Source organism: Mytilus trossulus, chromosome 6 (assembly GCF_036588685.1).
Source record: "Mytilus trossulus isolate FHL-02 chromosome 6, PNRI_Mtr1.1.1.hap1, whole genome shotgun sequence".
Lineage (NCBI taxonomy): Eukaryota > Metazoa > Mollusca > Bivalvia > Mytilida > Mytilidae > Mytilus > Mytilus trossulus.
In genome coordinates this window covers 85166317-85186332 of record NC_086378.1, presented here as the reverse complement: position 1 = coordinate 85186332, position 20016 = coordinate 85166317, and the positions used below count along the sequence as shown (strand labels likewise).

Sequence of the window (20016 nt, the reverse complement as noted above, 5' to 3'; positions counted from 1 at the left end):
GAGACTAACTGTGCACAACTTATTGCGGACCTGTTTTTGTATTGATATGAGTTACAATGTATGACTAAAATCAGCAAAGACCCATCGAAACAACATTTGATACAAAAATTTAACAATACTTTTAATTATTGTATGGTATATTGGCTCTCAATAATGACGACTTCAGTATGTATACTAAAGAAATTTATTGTACGGTGACCTATAGTTAATGTTTGTGTCATTTTGGTTCTTGTGGATAGTTGTCTTATTGGCAATCATACCGCATCTTCTTTTTTATATTATCTTGTTTAACTTACTTAAATAAAGCTAATACTTACAATGACCACTTCGCTTTCCTCAATTTTGATATCTATATCATTAACGGAATGCTTAATACTAAAATGTGTGATAAAAGGGATGACTTTTATTTCCTATCGTTAATTAGTCATTTAAAGATGGTGACGTTCCCTTGTCACCAATTCATGGTGTTTATATATCTCAACTTGTACGATTCGCTTATGTATGTAACAATATATTAGATTTTAGCGAGAGAAATTTATGTATTACTGAAATATTATAACACCAAAGTTTTCGATATCACAAACTGGTCAAAACATTTACTAAATTTTATCATCGGTATAAGGAAATAGTTCGTAAATATAATTCAACATGCAAGACATCTTATACGTTCTGGTATTTCACATCCAATCTTTTATTGTAATAGTCTTTATAAAGCACAATAATGTCAGTATTCACCTCAAAAGCTTGCAAATCCTTTAAACAAAACTTATTAAAAAGGGATACAGTTACGATACTGTTGTCAGGTCATTAAAGATTGCATATCTTGGCTTTAATATGTATTCACTTATAGGGTATTTGCATCAGAACTAAATACATTTATTCGAGAAAAAAACAGTTGTTGGCATGACACGGATTATGTTCTTCTCATATATTCTATGATAGTATGGTAATAAACCCCTACCGAGATGGATTGTGCCTGATATTCATATGATGAAGAGACATAAATTTTCAATCAGTTAAATTGAGGTCTGAAGCTGGCATGACAGTTAACTGCTAGTAGTATGTTGTTTTTATACGCCCGTCAAAATTTTGACGGGACATATTATGGTATACACATGTCCGGTGTCCGTCCGTTCGTCCGTCCGTCCGTCTGTCTGTCGTACCGTCTGTCTGTCCGTCCGTCCGTCTGTCTGTCCGTCCGTCCGTCTGTCTGTCTGGCGTAAATATGTCGCACCGTAACTTGAGTACGACATATCCAAATTTCATGAAACTTAATATAGTTGTTTCTTATGATGGTCAAATGATCTGTATACTTTTTGGTGAAAATTAGAATAAAACTTTTTGATTTACGGCACATGGTTACTAAAACAGGGGTGTGTTTTTTCTCACATGTCGCACTGTATCTCAAAAACGATTCCTGATTATGGCTAAAAACTTTAAACACTTCTTAGTTATATTAATCTTAATATCTGTATACTTTTTGGTGATGATTCAAAATTTAATTTTTGAGTTATTGAGTATTTTGTAAAAAAGGGGGATTTTTTTTTACATGTCGCGCCATATCTCAAAATCGATTTATGAGTATTACTACAAACTTTACACATGTCTTTGTTATAATAATCTTAAGATCTGTATACTTTTTGATGATGAAATCAAAATTTCATTTTTGTGTGATTGAGTATTCTGTTAAAAAAGGGGGAGTTTTTTTTTTACATGTGCCGTATCTCTATAACAATTTATGATTATTGCTTAAAATTTTACACACTTCTTTGTTATATTGATCTTAAGATCTGTATACTTTTTAGTGATGATTCAAAATTTTATTTTTGAGTTATTGAGTATTTTGTTAAACAGGGGAGGTTTTTTTACCTGTCGCGCCGTATCTCAAAAATAATTTATGATTATGGCTCAAAACTTTACACACTTCTTTGTTATATTAATCTAAAGATCTGTATACGTTTTGGTTTTGATTGAAAATTTTATTTTAGTGATATTTAGTTTTTTGTAAAAAAAAAACCAGGGTGGGGGTTTCCCGCCATGTCTCAAAAACTATATACTAGTATGGTTATTGCTTAAAACTTTCTCAGAAACTATTTATGATTATTGCATATAACTTCCACATTAGACGTCGGGCGTATCATGCGCTCATGGCGCAGCTGTTTATTATGTTTTATTGTCATTTTATTTATTTCCTTTTCTTACATCATCTGACATCGGACTCTACATTAACTAGATGTACAGGGGGATGGTTGAGATCTCATAAACAGGTTTAACCCCGCCACAATTTTGCACCTGTCCCAAGACCTCTGGACTTTGTAAGTCTTGTATGAATTTAATTTTAGTTTCTTGTGTATAATTCGAAGTTAAGTATGACGTCGATTATTACTGTACTAGTAAACGTATTTTTAAGGGGCCAGCTGAAGGACACCTACGGGTGCGGGAATTTCTCGTTACATTAAAGACCCGTTGGTGGCCTTCGGTTGTTGTCTGTTCTATGTCGGGTTGTTTTCCTTTTGACACATCCGTCATTTCCTTTATCAATTTTATTGACTAGTATTTAATACCGAAAACGCTGGTGTAATAATTTTCAGAAATAAAGAGATTTCTATCGTTACACTCGAGCAATTCGAGTGAGTTGAGATATTAAACACCATAAGATGGTAAAAAGGGAATGTCACCGTATGAGTGCTAATGATAAAACTTTCAATCAAAGTCACAATGTATAAACATATTCCAATAAAAGGTCGAAGATCAGCCTTAAACCGTTTTTTGTTTATTACGTACCATCAACATGTGGAGCAGGATCTGCTTACCTTTCGGGAGTATCTGGGATCACCCCAATTTTTGTTGGGGTTCATGTTGCTCACTCTTTTTGTCTTTTACGTTGTGTGGTATCTAATATTGTCTGTATTTTGATTATTTTGAGTATATGCATTTGTGTTGAATAAAAGGAGATCTCTAGACATTTTCAGTTTTTCAGTTTGAAACACTTCATCGATACCGTTGCGAATGGCCAGCTAGTTTGTAAGGGAGATATTAACTCAAAAGTCAATGAAAGGATACCGGCATGATTTATAACATCCATTTTTTGGTTTTGTCTTCCTTTGGTAAATTTGGAAATTAAACAATTATTGTTATTCCTTTCATTAAGTAAAGCATGGTTACAACCCCTCATTTAATGTTGGTCTTAGATGAACTTGTAAATTCGTTTTAATTTCCTATTTCTCATTATATAAATATAAGAAGGTGTGATATGGGTGCCACCTTTCCATCCAAGTCACAATTTGTAAAAGTAAACCATTATATAGGTCAAAGTACAGTCTTCAACAACAAACAGCAAGATAAAAATTGCCCCTAAATTAACTAGTGTAAAACTATTAACACGGTAAAACCAACGGTCAAATCTATTACAAAAAAAAACAACCGAGAAACATTTATGAACCACATCAACAACGACAACTTCTTGCATATTTACAGCGCTTGCTTTTATTATGTTCCCATTAAAAATAAATATATGTTTATGTTTCTCAATCCATGATGAACAAAAATAATGAATTATATAAAAAATATCTTTAATCATTTGTTTATTTAAAAGTACAGATATAAATGTATTGCTATTATTTTGAAAAAAATCAGATTGCAACTCTATCCTTTGATGGCAAGGATACACAAAAACTTAACAAAGTCACAATTTCGACAAATGTTTACACAGGATATTGATAAAATGGACAATACGATCGATAACAAATTGTATATGGACAAAAACTGATATTTTTGTCTCGATGGGCTTTTTTATTTGGAAGGAACACTTGTTTAAACAGTCACACATTCCCAACGTTTTATCCTAATTGTTTTACTTTTTTAATTTGATTAATTAACGTTTGCAACAGGAATTCTGTTGATCTAAGATCAAATTAAGAATCTATTAATAAGATTTGAGTACTCAAGGTATAACATTATATGTTATGTTTCGTCTTTAAAACTTTTGACCATGGCTGTCAGTTTTTTTTTAACTTTAGTTATGTATTAAACCTGCATTATTGGATGTTTATCGTATGGGAAAAGATAAACTTCATAAGAAGAAAGATTACTACAATTTTTCAATATGAACCTTATTGCTTTACAACTTTTTTGGAAACGGCGCCTGTTTATTGAGTTTATATCTCTTAATCATTTTATACTAGATAGTGTATACTAAAAAGAAATTTCTATATAAAAGAGGTAAAGGAAGATGTAGTTTGAGTGCCAAGGAGACAACTCTTCGTTCACGTCACAATTTTAAAAGCAAACCATTATAGGTTAAGGTACAGTCGTCAACACGGAACATAGGCTCATACCAAACAGCAAGCTATTAAGGGCCCCAAACATTACTAGTGTAAAACCAATCAAACGGGAAAACCAACGGTCGTTTCTATAGTAAGAAAAAACATGCACAACAAACAATTTCTACATAAAATACGCGTCCAGCTTTCATGTTGCACGTTCGTATCAAAATATTCAAGGCTATTTTATATAAATTATTTATAGTTATTGATGTTGTACAATAGAACGATAAAAAAAAACATTTTACTTTTTCTATGTAGTGTTTATAACAGGATGCTAGAATTATGTATAATCAATACGTTATGACCTTGTGATCAAATTATATTTTTCGTATTCAAAAATGAGATTGAAGTCAAGTTTGATTCAAATGCATTTACGAATAAAAAAATATAAGAAATATGATAATTTTGTAAATCATATTTATTAAAGTTTAAAAGATTTCTGTTTTGACAAAGAGACACTTCACCTTAAGGAACTGTGCAATATTTATCTGAGGGTTGGGCCGGGGCAAACATGGACTTTGTTCGTATAATGAATGAACGGGTGCGATGTTTTTTGTAACAAACATTTTGCGCGGAGCACACTTTTAAAAAAAAAACCTTCGTGTGTGCATAAAAATAGTAAATCAGAGTATAACAGATTAAATTTATCTGAATGCATCATGTTTAAAGGTCTAAATATTCTTATCAAAATATACATTTGTGATTTCTTTAGGAAAAACTAACCTGAAAAAACACAATTGAGTCTAAAACAACAGAATGTATAAAATATACATGTATATTGTACGTATAATTGCTTATAGTACATTATTAATAAGCATTGTCGATATAAATAGAATATCTGGAAAACTATAAACAATGTTTTGTAAATTAAACATATGACATAAAATATGGTTAATGATTGATTAAACATAAAACAACTTCAATTGTATTTTAAATAAATCTTTAACATACAAAAATTAAAATCTTAAACATTTAAAGAATTACAACTTAATCTATGAAAAAGCTGAACTATGTCCCTTGGGAGTATTAATTTCCCGCAAAAGTCCTTGCAAACAGTAGAAAATGAAAAATTATATATGCCTGATATAATAAAAGATAGACTACAAAATCAAGCAGTATTGAAATATTTCCTGCATTATTTGCCAAGAATGTGAACAGTTCTTTACACAAGAGAATATAATTTCTATCTAAATTTAGCCTCAAGTGGGCCTCTTTTTTTCTTAGATGGACGATTTTAACACTGAAAATGTTTCTAGTATGACCATATATTGCCTTATTCCATAAACAGTACAACCTTAATCAGAATATTTCTCATTTTAAAAGATTAAAGCTAGAGAAATACCCAATTGATACATTTATATACCTATATGGAGTTATTTTCTTTCAGAACGTCAGGGCATTCTTTTTCAGAATCAACCCGGACGATACCATGTTTCAATAATATATGCTCCAAGGCATAAAATAATGTCTGAGGTCATTATTTTCCTTGATGAACATGCAATCTATGATTTACTTCAAAACTTTATTCGTCTAATAGTTGTTTTGTTGCCGATTTGGAAATTATGTTTTAAAGTTCAATCGATGATAAGTGTAAAAGAAACCGTCATTGTAGTCCCGCATTTTAATTTTAGAAACAAATAACGTGAAGTTTTGTTGATTTATCGCTAGACTTTCATAAAATAAATCTAGATTTAACATATTCGTGTGTACGATTTTGAAAATCTTATTGAGTCAAACTGAATAGGTTGATTGATTTTTTGTTGCTTGCTTAACGTCCAGTGGCAAATATTTCATGCATGTTCAGAACGATACACACTGAATAGGAAATCATACTGTGACCTACATGCATTTATATTCCTCTTCGTGTTAGTTCTTAACTTTTTAAAATTTATGTATACCTTTTACTCTATTAAATGATCAACTAATACGATAATTTTATTTTCTATTGAATAACATAAAAGTAACCCAGGAAAGGTTCGGATGCGGAGGATATATAATTATATCATGATTATCTATTAATAAAATGTATTGCTATTCAAAAGACAATTTTTCAGAATTTTTCATTCGATTCAAGTAAAATTGTTAACAAAATAACCACTTTGCCGCGATAGAAATAACATAACAAATAAAAAAAACATACCTCTCCCCCTTTTCCATAAGCTAAGTGGTACAATAAATAACGTACAAAGTGTTTTGTATTTGTCAAACACCGTTATCGGATGGTAACAATACATTTGTGTCTTACTTCATGCAGTTACAGTAACATTTTTATTATGTATGGATAAACAAATTTAAAAGTTTATATCAAAAGTATTTAGTGAGTTTTATTTCACATTTTAAATGAGCCGAAGGGCGTATTAAAACCTAAACGCATTAGAAAGGAATATCCCACTTAAGGATGTATTCTTCTGACTTTTCAGTCTCGTTCAGTCTCGTTGAAATATCGTTCTTAAATTATTTCCAAAACATATGATAGAAGTGGAAAATATCAATGAATTTTAAAAATATTATAATCAAACATAACTCTGTGAAAAAATTGTGCATTTACCATGAACGGTTTTTGAATAATCCAGTTTTCAAATTTTACGACCATTCAAGTCAGTATTTTTAGTCAAAATTTTGAGAAAATGGGTGAGGGATACAAAAAATGATTTTACAAGAATAATATACATCCCATCTCATTTTGGTCTTTTCAAATTTCTTAGATATGTATTTTTTCAATCATTTATAACAAAAAAGTTGAATTAATATGCATTTTGTTCTTTAAAATGAGAAAAATCATAAAAATACAAAATTGGCAGTATGGTAAATTTTTCACAAAAAAGCATCAAAATATGATAAAACTTTCTTATATTAACACCTACCTATAGTTTTTGTAAGTTGAATTTATTCAGATTGGTCCACTTCATCTTTATGGAAAGTATGAAAAAAAGTTTAATTGTGGAACTGTGATTTTTTTCACGATAATAGCCCAAAAATAGGTAAAAATTGATGAAAAGTGAGAAAATCATCAAAATTGGGCATTTTCAACGGGCCGTAGCAAAAAAAGAAGCACACCACCATATGATTTTTTTCTTCACCAATTGTTTTGTTACAGTCTTATAAACCTAAAAATCAGGTTAAGAAAAAAAGTTTAATTCTAGAAATTTTTGGCTCCTCAGAGGTGTACATCCTTAAGTGTTGTTGGTAAAATAGGATCTTTATAAAATTAATGTTTTTTTACGGTATATAAGTCAGATAATGCATATTTTGAGGTTTTTCTTGTCGTAGAACACACCTTGAGGTGTCAAGATTGTTCAAAGAAAGACCTCCCTCCGGTCGGTCTTCCATTTGCTCAATCCTGACACCCCTCGGTGTGTTCTTCGACAAGAAAAACCTTAAAATATGCATTACCTATAACTTAAGGAATTACACAGCAAAGAAGGCAAATATCTAAGTAAAAAACATTTGTCGCGACATAAATTCTGGTATTTCCAATTGAACTCTATATCGCGAAAGGTGAAAAGAAAATCAAGAGGACTATAGTTTGGTGTATTTTATACATTTTTATAAATTTCCTGTTTACAAAACTTTGAATTCTACGAAAAACTAAGGATTTTCTTCTCCCAGGCATAGATTACCTTAGCCATATTTGGCAAAACTTTTTAAAATTTGAATCCTCAATGCTCTTCAACTTTGTACTTGTTTGGCTTTATAAATATTTTAATATAAGCGTCACTGATGAGTCTTATGTAGACGAAACGCGCGTCTGGCGTACAAATTTTAATCCTGGTACCTTTGAAAACTATTTAGTTGTGCAAAATTTTTTTTGTACTTTTGTATGTTGCTCTTATTTCGACTTATGGGCTTTAAAATCCCTCTGGTATCTTTCGTATCTCTTTTATTTATATATCTTGTGAAACTAAATTAAAATATAGAAAAACACTGATTTTTTATCAAATATGCAAATTTTGAGATAAGTGGGTAATTCATGTGTAAGATTTTTCTTTATAATATAGAAAACGCCATGTTTTAACATATTTGTGATTGTATTTTACAAAAAAACATATATTTTTGTTTGGATCAGGTTTTTCCAACTTTGCCAAATAAGGTTAGACAAATCTAATGCAAGGACAGATAATTCAGATAGTGTTTAGGAATGAACCCATTGTATTATGTAGCAAGAAAACGCGTCCGGTGACCCCATTTTTTCTTCTTCCTAACTGAAAGAATAAAATTGGAGCTATCTTCTCATATTATATCTCAAAATTATATGGTGTAGTTTTCATTTTATGACCGAAAATCTATACAAATTCTGGCAATTTTTACACAACCTGTCGCGTGAAAATAAGTCCGGTGACCCATTCTTTTTAAAGCAGGATATAAACTAAATTTTGGCAAATTATAAAGACATTATATTGATTATAATTTAGACACCCAATCTACCTTAAGTGCTTTCTGGATTGCCATTTGCCAGGGATGTTCAAAAACGAATATTTGCGAGGAAAGGATAAATAAAAACAGAAAAGTATTTATGGGTCTTTTGATAACTCCTCGTTATGCCACTTACATGAACAATTCACACTTCTAAAGATGCAACATCAATAAAAAAAAAACCCAGATATTTAACTCAATTATGTAACAAGTATATTCACAAAAATACTTAACTTAGAGGAAAATCAATTCGAAAAGTTTATAATCGCATGGCAAAATAAAATAACAAAACGAATTAAAAACGAATGGACAAGAACTGTCATACTCTGACCTCAATTATGTAAATATATACTTTCTTATTAAGGAAACTTATGTTTGTCCTTTAAGGAACTAAAAATTGGTATTTGCTGTGCAAACCACGAGGCATTAAATAGGTTTTTTTCTTCACCTTAGACATACTATTGAAAATATAACAAAGTATTGAAGTATTAGAGCACCAATACAAATGTATGAAACTGAACATCAATACAAGAAATAATCTCAGACCTACCTTTAGTACAGTTTAGTAAATGAAATGTCTAAATATCACAAACAGTAAATTGTTCCATTGTTTCAAATAATCCAGTTCACCATTAGTGGAGCGGCGAATGTTGAAAAAGTCGCTTAGTTAACGATTTTAAATTACCTAAATACCTCATGGAATTTTAAGGTCTTAAATTGTTTATCGATTATTCAGCTTTAGATAAATATTTGTCGTCAATATCAAATGTGGTACAAATGACGTTAAAAATAGCCTTGACTGACGTTACCCAACTTGCATCGAATACCCCACTGCTGATTCGGTAGTCAAATTTCACAACAAACCCGTTCTAAAAAATAATTTGTGAATGAAATTAGTAAATACAGTTATTCGTGAACTTCATACAATGTAAGGGCATTTCCAAATAGTCCTAAATTTAATGCTTAATGCATCTGAAAATGGTTTAAAATAACACTGTAAAAATCGTAGTTTTTCATCTAGCATTATTTGCACGTGCAGTATAGGTGTATTTTAAAGGCACAACCGTGAAGCCGTATAATACTTCAATCGACCCGATTTACTTTTTGAAATTAATTCCTAATAATATAAATATTTGGCTAAATATCTGCTTTTTATCCAGATTTCAAGTCCGAATATTTGTCACAGATTTACCGACATTGTTGTGGTTTCTAGTATTTTCCCACATTCAGCAATTTAGCGAAGGTCATTTGTAGTCATTTTCAAGCATATTTCTTGTTCATTTTAAAATTTCCAAAGCCTTGTGATTAATTTATGTTGTTTGATATTGTTGTATACTCTTTTTTGTTGAATTGCACTGGGAAAGTGAATTTCATTTTAGGGTTCGTTTGGTTTTCAGGTGTGTTTGATTTGTTTTTTATTCGATCACATGGACAATTTAACTATCTCGCTAAAACTGGTCCCGCTAGATCGTAGATGCCAAAACAAAAAGGAAAGTGGAAGTTTGTGTTGACAAATGCATATTCTGTTGTTGATGAAATATTAATAACATCAACAGAATCTGGAAGAAAAAGTCTGATTACTGCTACAGCAAAGAGACGTGATGAAAAGTAAAAACACAAAAATACCGAACTCCGAGGAAAATTCAAAAAGGAAAATCAAAAATCAAAAGGCAAAATCAAAAGTCCAAACACATCAAACGAATGGGTAACAACTGTCATATTCCTGACTTGGTACAGGCATTTTCTAATGTAGAAAATGGTGGATTGAACCTGGTTTTATAGCTAGCTAAACCTCTCACTTATATGACAGTCGCATCAAATTCCATTAAATTGTCAACGATGCATGAACAAAACAAACATACTCAAAGAGTAAAAATGTCAAAAATAGGGGTACAACAGTCAATATTGTGTTATCATCTTAATATCTCTACATAAACAACAAATGTAACAAAGAAGCACAAAAAGGCATACATTAATTTAACATTCTCATTTTGCTTTTCTTAAACGGCTGAATTTATCTATGTAAAGTCTACCCATAATGATAGAAGGTTTCATTACTGGTTTAAAAATGCGCGTTTGAAATTCGCACAGGTAGACATAAAAATAATTTTGTCGTATGACGGCATACATAAATGAAGACTTACGTAAAGTTGATATAACAAAAACAGACTTAACAGTAAAAGTAATAATAATAAATAAAATAATGGTGTGGTTCAAAGTATGACGGGATACATAAGAACAGTTTCACGTCAAATACGGCTGAATTTATCTATGTAAAGTCTACCCATAAATGATAGAAGGTTATCATTACTGGTGTAAAATAGCGCGTTTGAAATTCGCACAGGTAGACATAAAAATAATTTTGTCGTATGTCGGCATACATAAATACAGACTCACGTAAAGTAGATATACCAAAAACCAGACTTAACAGTAAAAGTAATAATAATAAATAAAATAATGGTGTGGTTCAAAGTATGACGGGACACATAAGTACAGTTTCACGTCAAATGTATATCATGAAAAACAGACTAAACAGAAAAAGTAGTGTTATTGAATAAAATACTTTTGTCATTCATAGTATTCAAGATCCTTAAGTAAAAGTAATATCAATCAATGAAATAATTTTGCCGTTCAAAGTATGTGGTTTTACATAACCACTGAGTCACTTCAAATGATTATCTAAAAAAGACTTATAAAAGAATTCTATAATACGTAATTAAGATGATAACAAACGTCAGTACGCAAAATCTATCCTTCAAGACCATCTTGTATTATTTGTGAAGTTGATACGGAATATTTATCAACAAGTTCTTGGTATCTTCCGATGAACTTTTTTAGAAAAAGGACGAGACGTTCTTTGACATACCCCTGGTTCATCAACTTTCTGCTCAGACACTGGTGACGTTTTACAAAGTCTGAATAGGAGCTGCAAGCTCTTGAATACCTAATAAGTTGGGAAATGTATATTCCATATGCAGGTGAAGTTGGTATATTACTACTAAGGTGGGGGAAATTGATAATTTCAAAATTAAAATCGTCTCGTTTGTCATAGATTGATTATTTGTTCAGTTATTTGAACGAATTCTGCAATGAAACAGCAATTCCATTACCCGTATTAAGATGTCATAGGTTATGTTATAAAAGCTACACAAGTAAGCAGAATTAAAAATCAGTATCAGCTGAAAAGGAAATTTTGGAATATTTTATTACAAAATATGGAAAATGTTTATATATCTAGGGATTATTATCGTGCAAATAACCAAGTACAAATGCATATCGTTGGATATATCAGAAGCAATGTTGTCAACCTGTTTGATAAGTTTTGTTACTTGTCTCTTGACAAAGTCTTTTGAAACCTTTTTTTTCAGTATCAATGAATATTTCGCATGATATTTTGAGAAAATGTGTTACTCTCGCAGAGTGCCTGGTGTCAAATTGTAATAACATAATTACTCCATTTAAAGTCTGATTATGCCGGTCATTCATGCTCTGGTGGTTGTGACTCCACTTCAAGTTTTTTTTTGGAATGTATTAAAAGTCGGTATTCAACCTCTTTAGGACAAAACCAAGCCGTTTCGGTAATCTTGTAGCCTTAATGCATGATGTTGATAGTGCTGTAGTTGCTGCTAGAGTGCTTGAAGCTGCTTTATACGACTCGAAATACAAATTTAAGAATTATCACAACGATTTAAATTTGCGGAGACATCACTTGGCTATAAATAAAGATAAAAGTCTTATAATATAAAAAAGAAGATGTGGTATGATTGCAAATGAGACAACTGTCCACAAAAGACCAAACTGACACAGACATTAACAACTATAGGTCACCTTACGGCCTTCAACAATGAGCAAAGCCCAAATGGCCATACCGCAGTCAGCTATACAAGGCCCCGATAAGACAATGTAAAACAATTCAAACGAAAAGCTTTCGGCATGTGAATTCGTATTTAAGCAACACGTACTACGTACAATGTGGCAAAGCAAAGTTTGGTTGTCGGCAAATCTAGCCAACCGAAATAATGGCTCCCCATGTGCCTTTGTTGGAAAACTGCGCAAAATGACAAGTTAGAGCCAGTTTTCTTTGAGGGACAAATGCCATTGGACTTTCTACAAGATCTAATTTGTTCATGTAAGTGGGAAAACATGCCAGGCAGCACGTGTTTGCAAGGAGCAGGGTCTTATGTTTTTGTCAAAATGTAGGTAGTTGTAAGGAAATATCATGGAAATGTATTTTGGTAATATTTGGTAACTATATTTTAATTTGCTATAATGTTTTCAACGTTTCATTTGGTATGAAAATAAACTCATTATAGATACCATAACGGTCATGTCTCAATTTTAGGATTTTGTTCTACAACACGCTTGCACTAATTGAGTAAGTTATCAAACTCCAATAACTATATTATATAAAAAGGTATCTTGTATTGAGAAAGTTTGAATTCATTTTAAGAAAACTCAGTGACACGTCGAATCCTTGAAAACTGAAACGATTTTTTTTATGGCTGCATATTTGGTTAACTATATTTATTAACTATATATTTCAGATACTCTTTGAAAAACTTTTTAACTTTTTTTGTTTTTTGCTTCTTCAAACCTTTTACATAACAAGCAGAGTATCTATCAAATGACTTGAACTTGATTACCCTGAGATAATTATTTTGAATTTGCGCCAGTCTACAAAAGACCCAACAGTCACGTTTGAATAAAAAAATAGTTGATAAGTTTGTGATCAGTTTAATAGCAAAAACCATTGAATAAAAATATAAAGCATAATTTAAAAATGTTGTTGAATTTATCAATTACATGCAATTTCGACGGGTCTTTACTGAGTTTAGTCATAAACTGTGATTTGTAACAGTACAAAAACAAGTCTGCTATTAAAGGGGCACAATTAGTGCCCATGGGTATAAGATCGTTTAACTAAAATTTGGAAATTTTAAGATCTGCGGAAGCGGTATAGATGTTGTTGTGTTCGTTTGTTTGACACATTACGTTCAGTTTACCCTACATATTGAATACTGCATTTTGGTTTTGTTCATGTTTCAAGATATCTAAGGCTTTCGGGTTTTCAAGTAATGCCAAATGAAAAGGATAGGGAAACAATGATGACCGAATAGTAATATCTGAAGATAATCATAAACAGGTTTGTCATTTTCTGGCATACCACGGGTCGGAATGTTTGTTGATATCCACGTCTGTTTTTGTTGAAAATCTAACTGCAGAGCAATTGAATCCTTTATCACAATTGTGATGTACTAAATTTTATATTATGGAGCAGTTTATCTTAGCCCTTGGATGTTCTAAGTGAGGTAATGAGGTTTTTATTTAAACGTTTCTTAAATCCTGTTATATTGTTCCAAGGTAATATTTAATTTAATTTAAAGAAATCGCTCCTGCTTTATCTCAAAAAGATGTGTACAATCTCTTATTAAAACTATGGACGATTCCTGTTAAAGAAATCTATAATTAAGTATGACATCTCTTCAGACATACTATATTTTGAACTTATCAACCTTAAAATATCACTACTTTCCCTTAACTTCAACATCTAAAGTTACCTAAAAAGGATATATTGCATTCGCCTACTTTAAATATCCTGTAAAGAAAAAAATTGAAATACTCGGAAGACATAATACATATAAAGCTTATGCAAAAACAAAATAGACAATAGAAATTGGCATATACAGTTTGTATTCATAAAATAATTGTTTAGATTATCTGTTGTCCTCTAGGTGTCTTTAAGTTATTCTTGTTTTGCGGTTGCAGTCACATCCAATTAGAAGCATAATTTTTTGTATAATATACATGTTATAAAATTAAATGACAACAAACTTATTGACGATAAAGATGTACAATAACGGAAATAATAAACAGCTTGTTTCGTGTTCAACATTGAGAGGAAAAACCCTTACTTTAGAATAAAAATCACTTAACTATTTTTTTCAAATATGCGAATGTGTGCAAGCAAATGACTCTTGTTCCTTTTTTTTTGCTTCTTCAAACCTTTTACATAACAAGTAGAGCATCTATCAAATGACTTGAACTTGATTACCCTGAGATAATTATTTTGAATTTGCGCCAGTCTAAAGACCCAGCAGTCACGTTTGAATAAAAAAATAGTTGATAAGTTTGTGATCAGGTAAATAGCAAAAACCATTGAATAAAAATATAAAGCATAATTTAAAAATGAATATATAATAAAACCAAATAAAAGTCCTTTCTCCAAATGCCTGATTTTAATACAAAGTATACCCAAATAACATTATTTTGATGATAAATGCTTGAAGCATAAATAAGTAAAAAATATATAATCACTAAGGACAACTATTATACCAATTTCCCAAAAGAAAAGAAAAGAAAAGATATTACGTAAATAAGTTAAGTTTTTTAGATAGCATAACAACTACAACACAGGTATTATGAACAAAACTTTTAAAACAAAACACAATGATGCATAATCAAGAAAACTAGAACACACCCGCGAAATCGCGGGCATGCAGAGCGTAGTTTAAAGTATGTAATTTGTTGTTGGAAGAATTTTGTAAAATTTTAAAGGACTGGAAAAAAGGTTATTGGAGGGGCCGGGATAGGAGGGATCCTGATCCCGAAATCCCGGGCTTTAAAACATGAAATCCCGAAATCCCAGGCTTAAAAAAAACGAAATCCCGAGGTCCCGAAATTAAAAAAAAAGGAATTATTGGATCCCGAAAGGGGCAATCCAGAAATTCGTAGTTTAAAAACACCCGATCCCGGAGTCCCGATGAAGGTCATATCCCTCCTCTTATTGGGGACAGGAAAATGCTTTTTTTTTACCCCTCTTCCTTTATTTCCAATGTTCCCATTTTTTTGTTTTCTATCAATTTCAATGAGAAGAATACAGGACATCTCGGCACACTACAAACTCGGGACATGTATTAACTCGGCATAGTACAAACTCGGCCTATACAAACTCGGCACATTACCTATACAAACTCGGCACACCAATGAATATATTTATGGCAATGGTTCATAAAAAGAAATTTTATATAATAATTACGATGAGAAAAAGATAACATTATTTTTTTAAATAGTTGAGAAATGGAACAAACTATAGGACAAAAAGTCACAAGTTATATATAGTTTTGTGACATAAATAAGAAAACAGTGTCACTTGATATAAAAAAAAATGTGTTTTGTATTAAAAAGAAAACATTGCAAGATCTTTCTGTTATATATTCAAACAAATGTCTCCAAATTAATTGTAATTTTTTTCCTGTGACTTTTTTTGTTCTTTGACTTTCTGTCCTACATTCATTTTTTCCTGGTCATTGATATATGCTATGTGTATTTAAGGTGATGCAGTTACCTAGGCAAAAGTGTTGCCCTCGTTTTTTGCTTATCTAGACTGTCCCTCTGGAATATTTCGTCCCTCTTCTATAACTGATAGATAGTTATAAAAAATGACGACACATCATTATGTTAAGGAAGGAAAACGGTTGGCCGTTTCTACATGTCTTTCGGGTGATATAGTTGCAAATAGAAAGATTTAAAAGTGTTTGAGATTTGAGGAGTTTTCCATATTCGAATGATTTCGTTTAAATATATCAAGTTCAGTGATTTATTTCTAGTATCACCATCGCAATAGATTAGTAGTTTCATCAAATATGATAGTTTTCAATAAGAACCTATCTTTGCAATGGAGAGTTGTCTCATTGACAATCAAACCATATCTTATATTTATCAATCAGTCTTTTTTGTTAGGTTTCTTCCTTACTGGTTGATACCATGCATCTCTTATTTTTATTGTGTCATCAGTGTATTTTAATTGGAGTAACATGTAGTAAAACTATGTGTAGTCCTTTTTTAAATGATTGATAAAAAGCAGCACAATCAACTGACAAGAACGTTTATTATCAATGAAGTATTTTCCATTGAGTAATTACATATATATAAACAGATTATGTACACAAAATCTCTCTATAAATACCATACAGACACTAAATGAAAAGTTAACGACAAATAAAAATGTCATTCTTTGTATTGGCTGCAGTGATTAGTCTTTATTGGCACAATAATAAATCTGATACATTTTTATTATGAATGTACCGAGTTTGTAATATGCCGAGTTTGTAATGTGCCGAGTTTACAGTATGCCGAGTTAACATGTCCCGAGTTTGTAATGTGCCGAGATGTCTTGCTTCGCAATGAGAACATACATTTAGTATGTTATGAACATTCAAGTAAGGAGCCTGTAATTCAGTGGTTGTTGTTTGTCTAAGTGTTACATATTTGTTTTTCGTTCATTTTTTTGTACATAATTTAGGCCGCTAGTTTTATGGTTTGAATTGTTAAATACATTGTCAGTTCGGGGCCTTTTAAAGCTCAGTATTCGGTATGGGCTTTGCTCGTTGTTGAAGGTCGTACGGTAACCTATAGTTGTTAATATCTGTGTCATATTGGTCTCTTGTGGAGAGTTGTCTTTTGTAGACGAAACGCGCGTAAAAACAAAATTTAATCCTGGTAGCTATGATGAGAGCATATACATAAATTGGAATCATTCTTGAACCGATCACTTTGTACATGGTTTGATAAAAAACAATCATGGCAAATTAACACGACGATATTTCAATAACAAAGTTAGACCGAGATATGACTCGAAAGAAAGTTTTTTCTATATATACTCGAAACTGTCAAGATGATTTTAAAATAATGTGATATATATGCATATTCGACTTACTGTTATATACCACCAGGTATTTTCGGCAGAAACACAAAGCTGTACTGTACCAAAACAACATATGGTGGATCAGGATCCTGGCCACGTGGAAATTATTGTACTGCCAGGAAAGGAGGTTCCTGTCCTTCAGGTAAGTCTGTAGTTTTATTGGCTTTCGGAAAATTAATAAAACCAAAAGTTTTATAGTTGCATGCGTCTGAAGCGCTTTTCTGGTTAACTTTCATCGGCAAGGCTAAAAAAAAATATTTGAATCCAATGATTGATAAGAACCACAACAATGGCAGAGCTATATGACCGAAAAGACCCTAATAAATAGCCAAATCCATCTAAGACCTGCTTTTCCTGAGGGAAATGAAACCTAAGTTACTTTATAATTTCAAAATTTATCAACGGACAATTTTAGATAGGATTATTATGAAGATTTAAGATTCAATATTTCTATAGAGTTTCACCTTAAAATCATAAAAATATAAATCATGTCAAAACTGATGAACTGGCTGTTGAGCTGAAATTTTATTTCATTACCTAAATGTAATTGTTTGTATGGGTAGACTATTAAAATTCTTGATAAATATGACCATATCAATGAATCGTATGTGACATGGCATAAATGAAAATGCTTAAAAAAAACAGAAATTGATTGATACAATTTCCTTAAAAGTAATATCCCAGCAGTTGTCACAGGGCTTGCAATGGTTTTAAACATTTCGCATTTCATTTTTGATTTAATGAAGCGGTGTACCGAAATAAAATATGTTTAACCCAAAAATACTTGTAGAATCAGAAAGTTCGTGTCAAAGCGTAATAAAACAGATAATAAGTGTTAACACGTGACTGTCGAAAATTCTTTAATATTGTAAATGTAATAATAACAGATAAAAAAAATCTCTTTTTAAGGATTCAGAACTGGCATTATATATTGGGATGACGAAGACCACAATAATGCAAACTCAAAGAAAGGAATTCTTCCAGATGGAACCTATAATAGATACACAAGGATATACTACTGTTGCAGGTATATCATTATTCAAAACATTCTTTCTTTATAAGAATTTATCTTTATGTAATTTTCCGACCTCATGTTAGTACTTTATAATTGGTGTTAATCACATAAAAAAGGAGAAAAGTACGCTTTTCTTGTAGATAATTATCAGACAGTGCACATCTCAAGATGAAATCATAATCTTTCAGTCAGTTTAATTGAAGTCTGGAGCTGGCATGTCAGTTAACTGCTAGTAGTCTGTTGTTATTTATGTATTATTGTCATTTTGTTTATTTTCTTTGGTTACGTCTTCTGACATCAGACTCGGACTTCTATTGAACTGAATTTTAATGTGCGTATTGCTATGCGTTTATTTTTCTACATTGGTTAGAGGTATATGGGGAGGGTTGAGATCTCACAAACATGTTTAACCCCGCCGCATTTTTGCGCCTGTCCCAAGTCAGGAGCCTCTGGCCTTAGTTAGTCTTGTATTATTTCTATATTAGTTTCTTGTGTACAATTTGGAAATTAGTATGGCGTTCATTATCACTGAACTAGTATATATTTGTTTAGGGGCCAGCTGAAGGTCGCCTCCGGGTGCGGGAAATTCTCGCTTCATTGAAGACCTGTTGGTGACCTTCTGCTGTTGTTTTTTATTTGGTCGGGTTGTTGTCTCTTTGACACATTCCCCATTTCCATTCTCAATTTTATCCTTGACTTTTTTTTATAATAAGATAAAGAGAAGATGTTGTGTTACTGCCAATTAGAAAAGAGACCAAAATGACACAGAATTAACGAATATGGGTCACCGTACGGCCTCCAACAATGAGCAAAGCCCATATCGCTTGAATCAGCTATAAAAAAGGCATTGAAATGACTATTACAAAAAATTAAAGGAGAAAACTAACGGCCTAATCTATGTACGAAAAACCAAATATGTAACAAACAAACAAACGACAACCACTGAATTACAGGCTTCCGACTTAAGGCAGGTACATACATACAGAATGTGGCGGAGTTAAACATGTTGGCCGGATTCCAACCCTTTCCCTAGCCTGGGACAGTGGTTTCACAGTACAACATAAGAACGAACTATAAAATCAGTTGAAAAAATGAAAAAGGCTTAACTCACAAGATCGGAAAAAATACAAATTAAAAACGTATGTCTGACTCCACGAAACATAAGTTTACTTCCAGTTGATCAAAAAAGAAATTATAAAAAAAAGTTCAGACATTGTTTCAACTTAATGACTTAATGCATTTCAACACAAAAAAAGTCTACATTTATAATAATATCACATCATTGCATCTCTGTTTACTAGATCTGATGGACCTTCCTACAGAAGCATAGTATTACCAACAAGTAAGCCCTTCTATCTGTACCATTACACATCAACATTATGTCAGCGCGTGCGTGGAATAAGCGCACGTGAGGAATTCGTGAAAACAGATGACAAGGATACTCATAACTACAGTGCCGATGGTGGCAGTCATCCAAAGAAAATTGAGACAACCAGAATACAATACTGTTATTATTCTTCTCTTCAATTGTTGTCATCATAAACTATAACTTTGGTTTC

At 31.5% G+C, this 20016-nt stretch overlaps 1 protein-coding gene across 1 annotated transcript; it reads left to right on the top strand.

Moving 5' to 3' along the window:
- Window positions 1-12767: 12767 nt before the first annotated feature.
- LOC134723085 (uncharacterized) lies at window positions 12768-19999 on the top strand. Its single transcript, XM_063586724.1, has 4 exons — window positions 12768-12867; window positions 17471-17584; window positions 18352-18469; window positions 19759-19999. Exons 1-4 carry the CDS (start codon window positions 12768-12770, stop codon window positions 19997-19999), a joined length of 573 nt encoding a protein of 190 aa, XP_063442794.1.
- The last annotated feature ends 17 nt before the right edge of the window (window positions 20000-20016 follow it).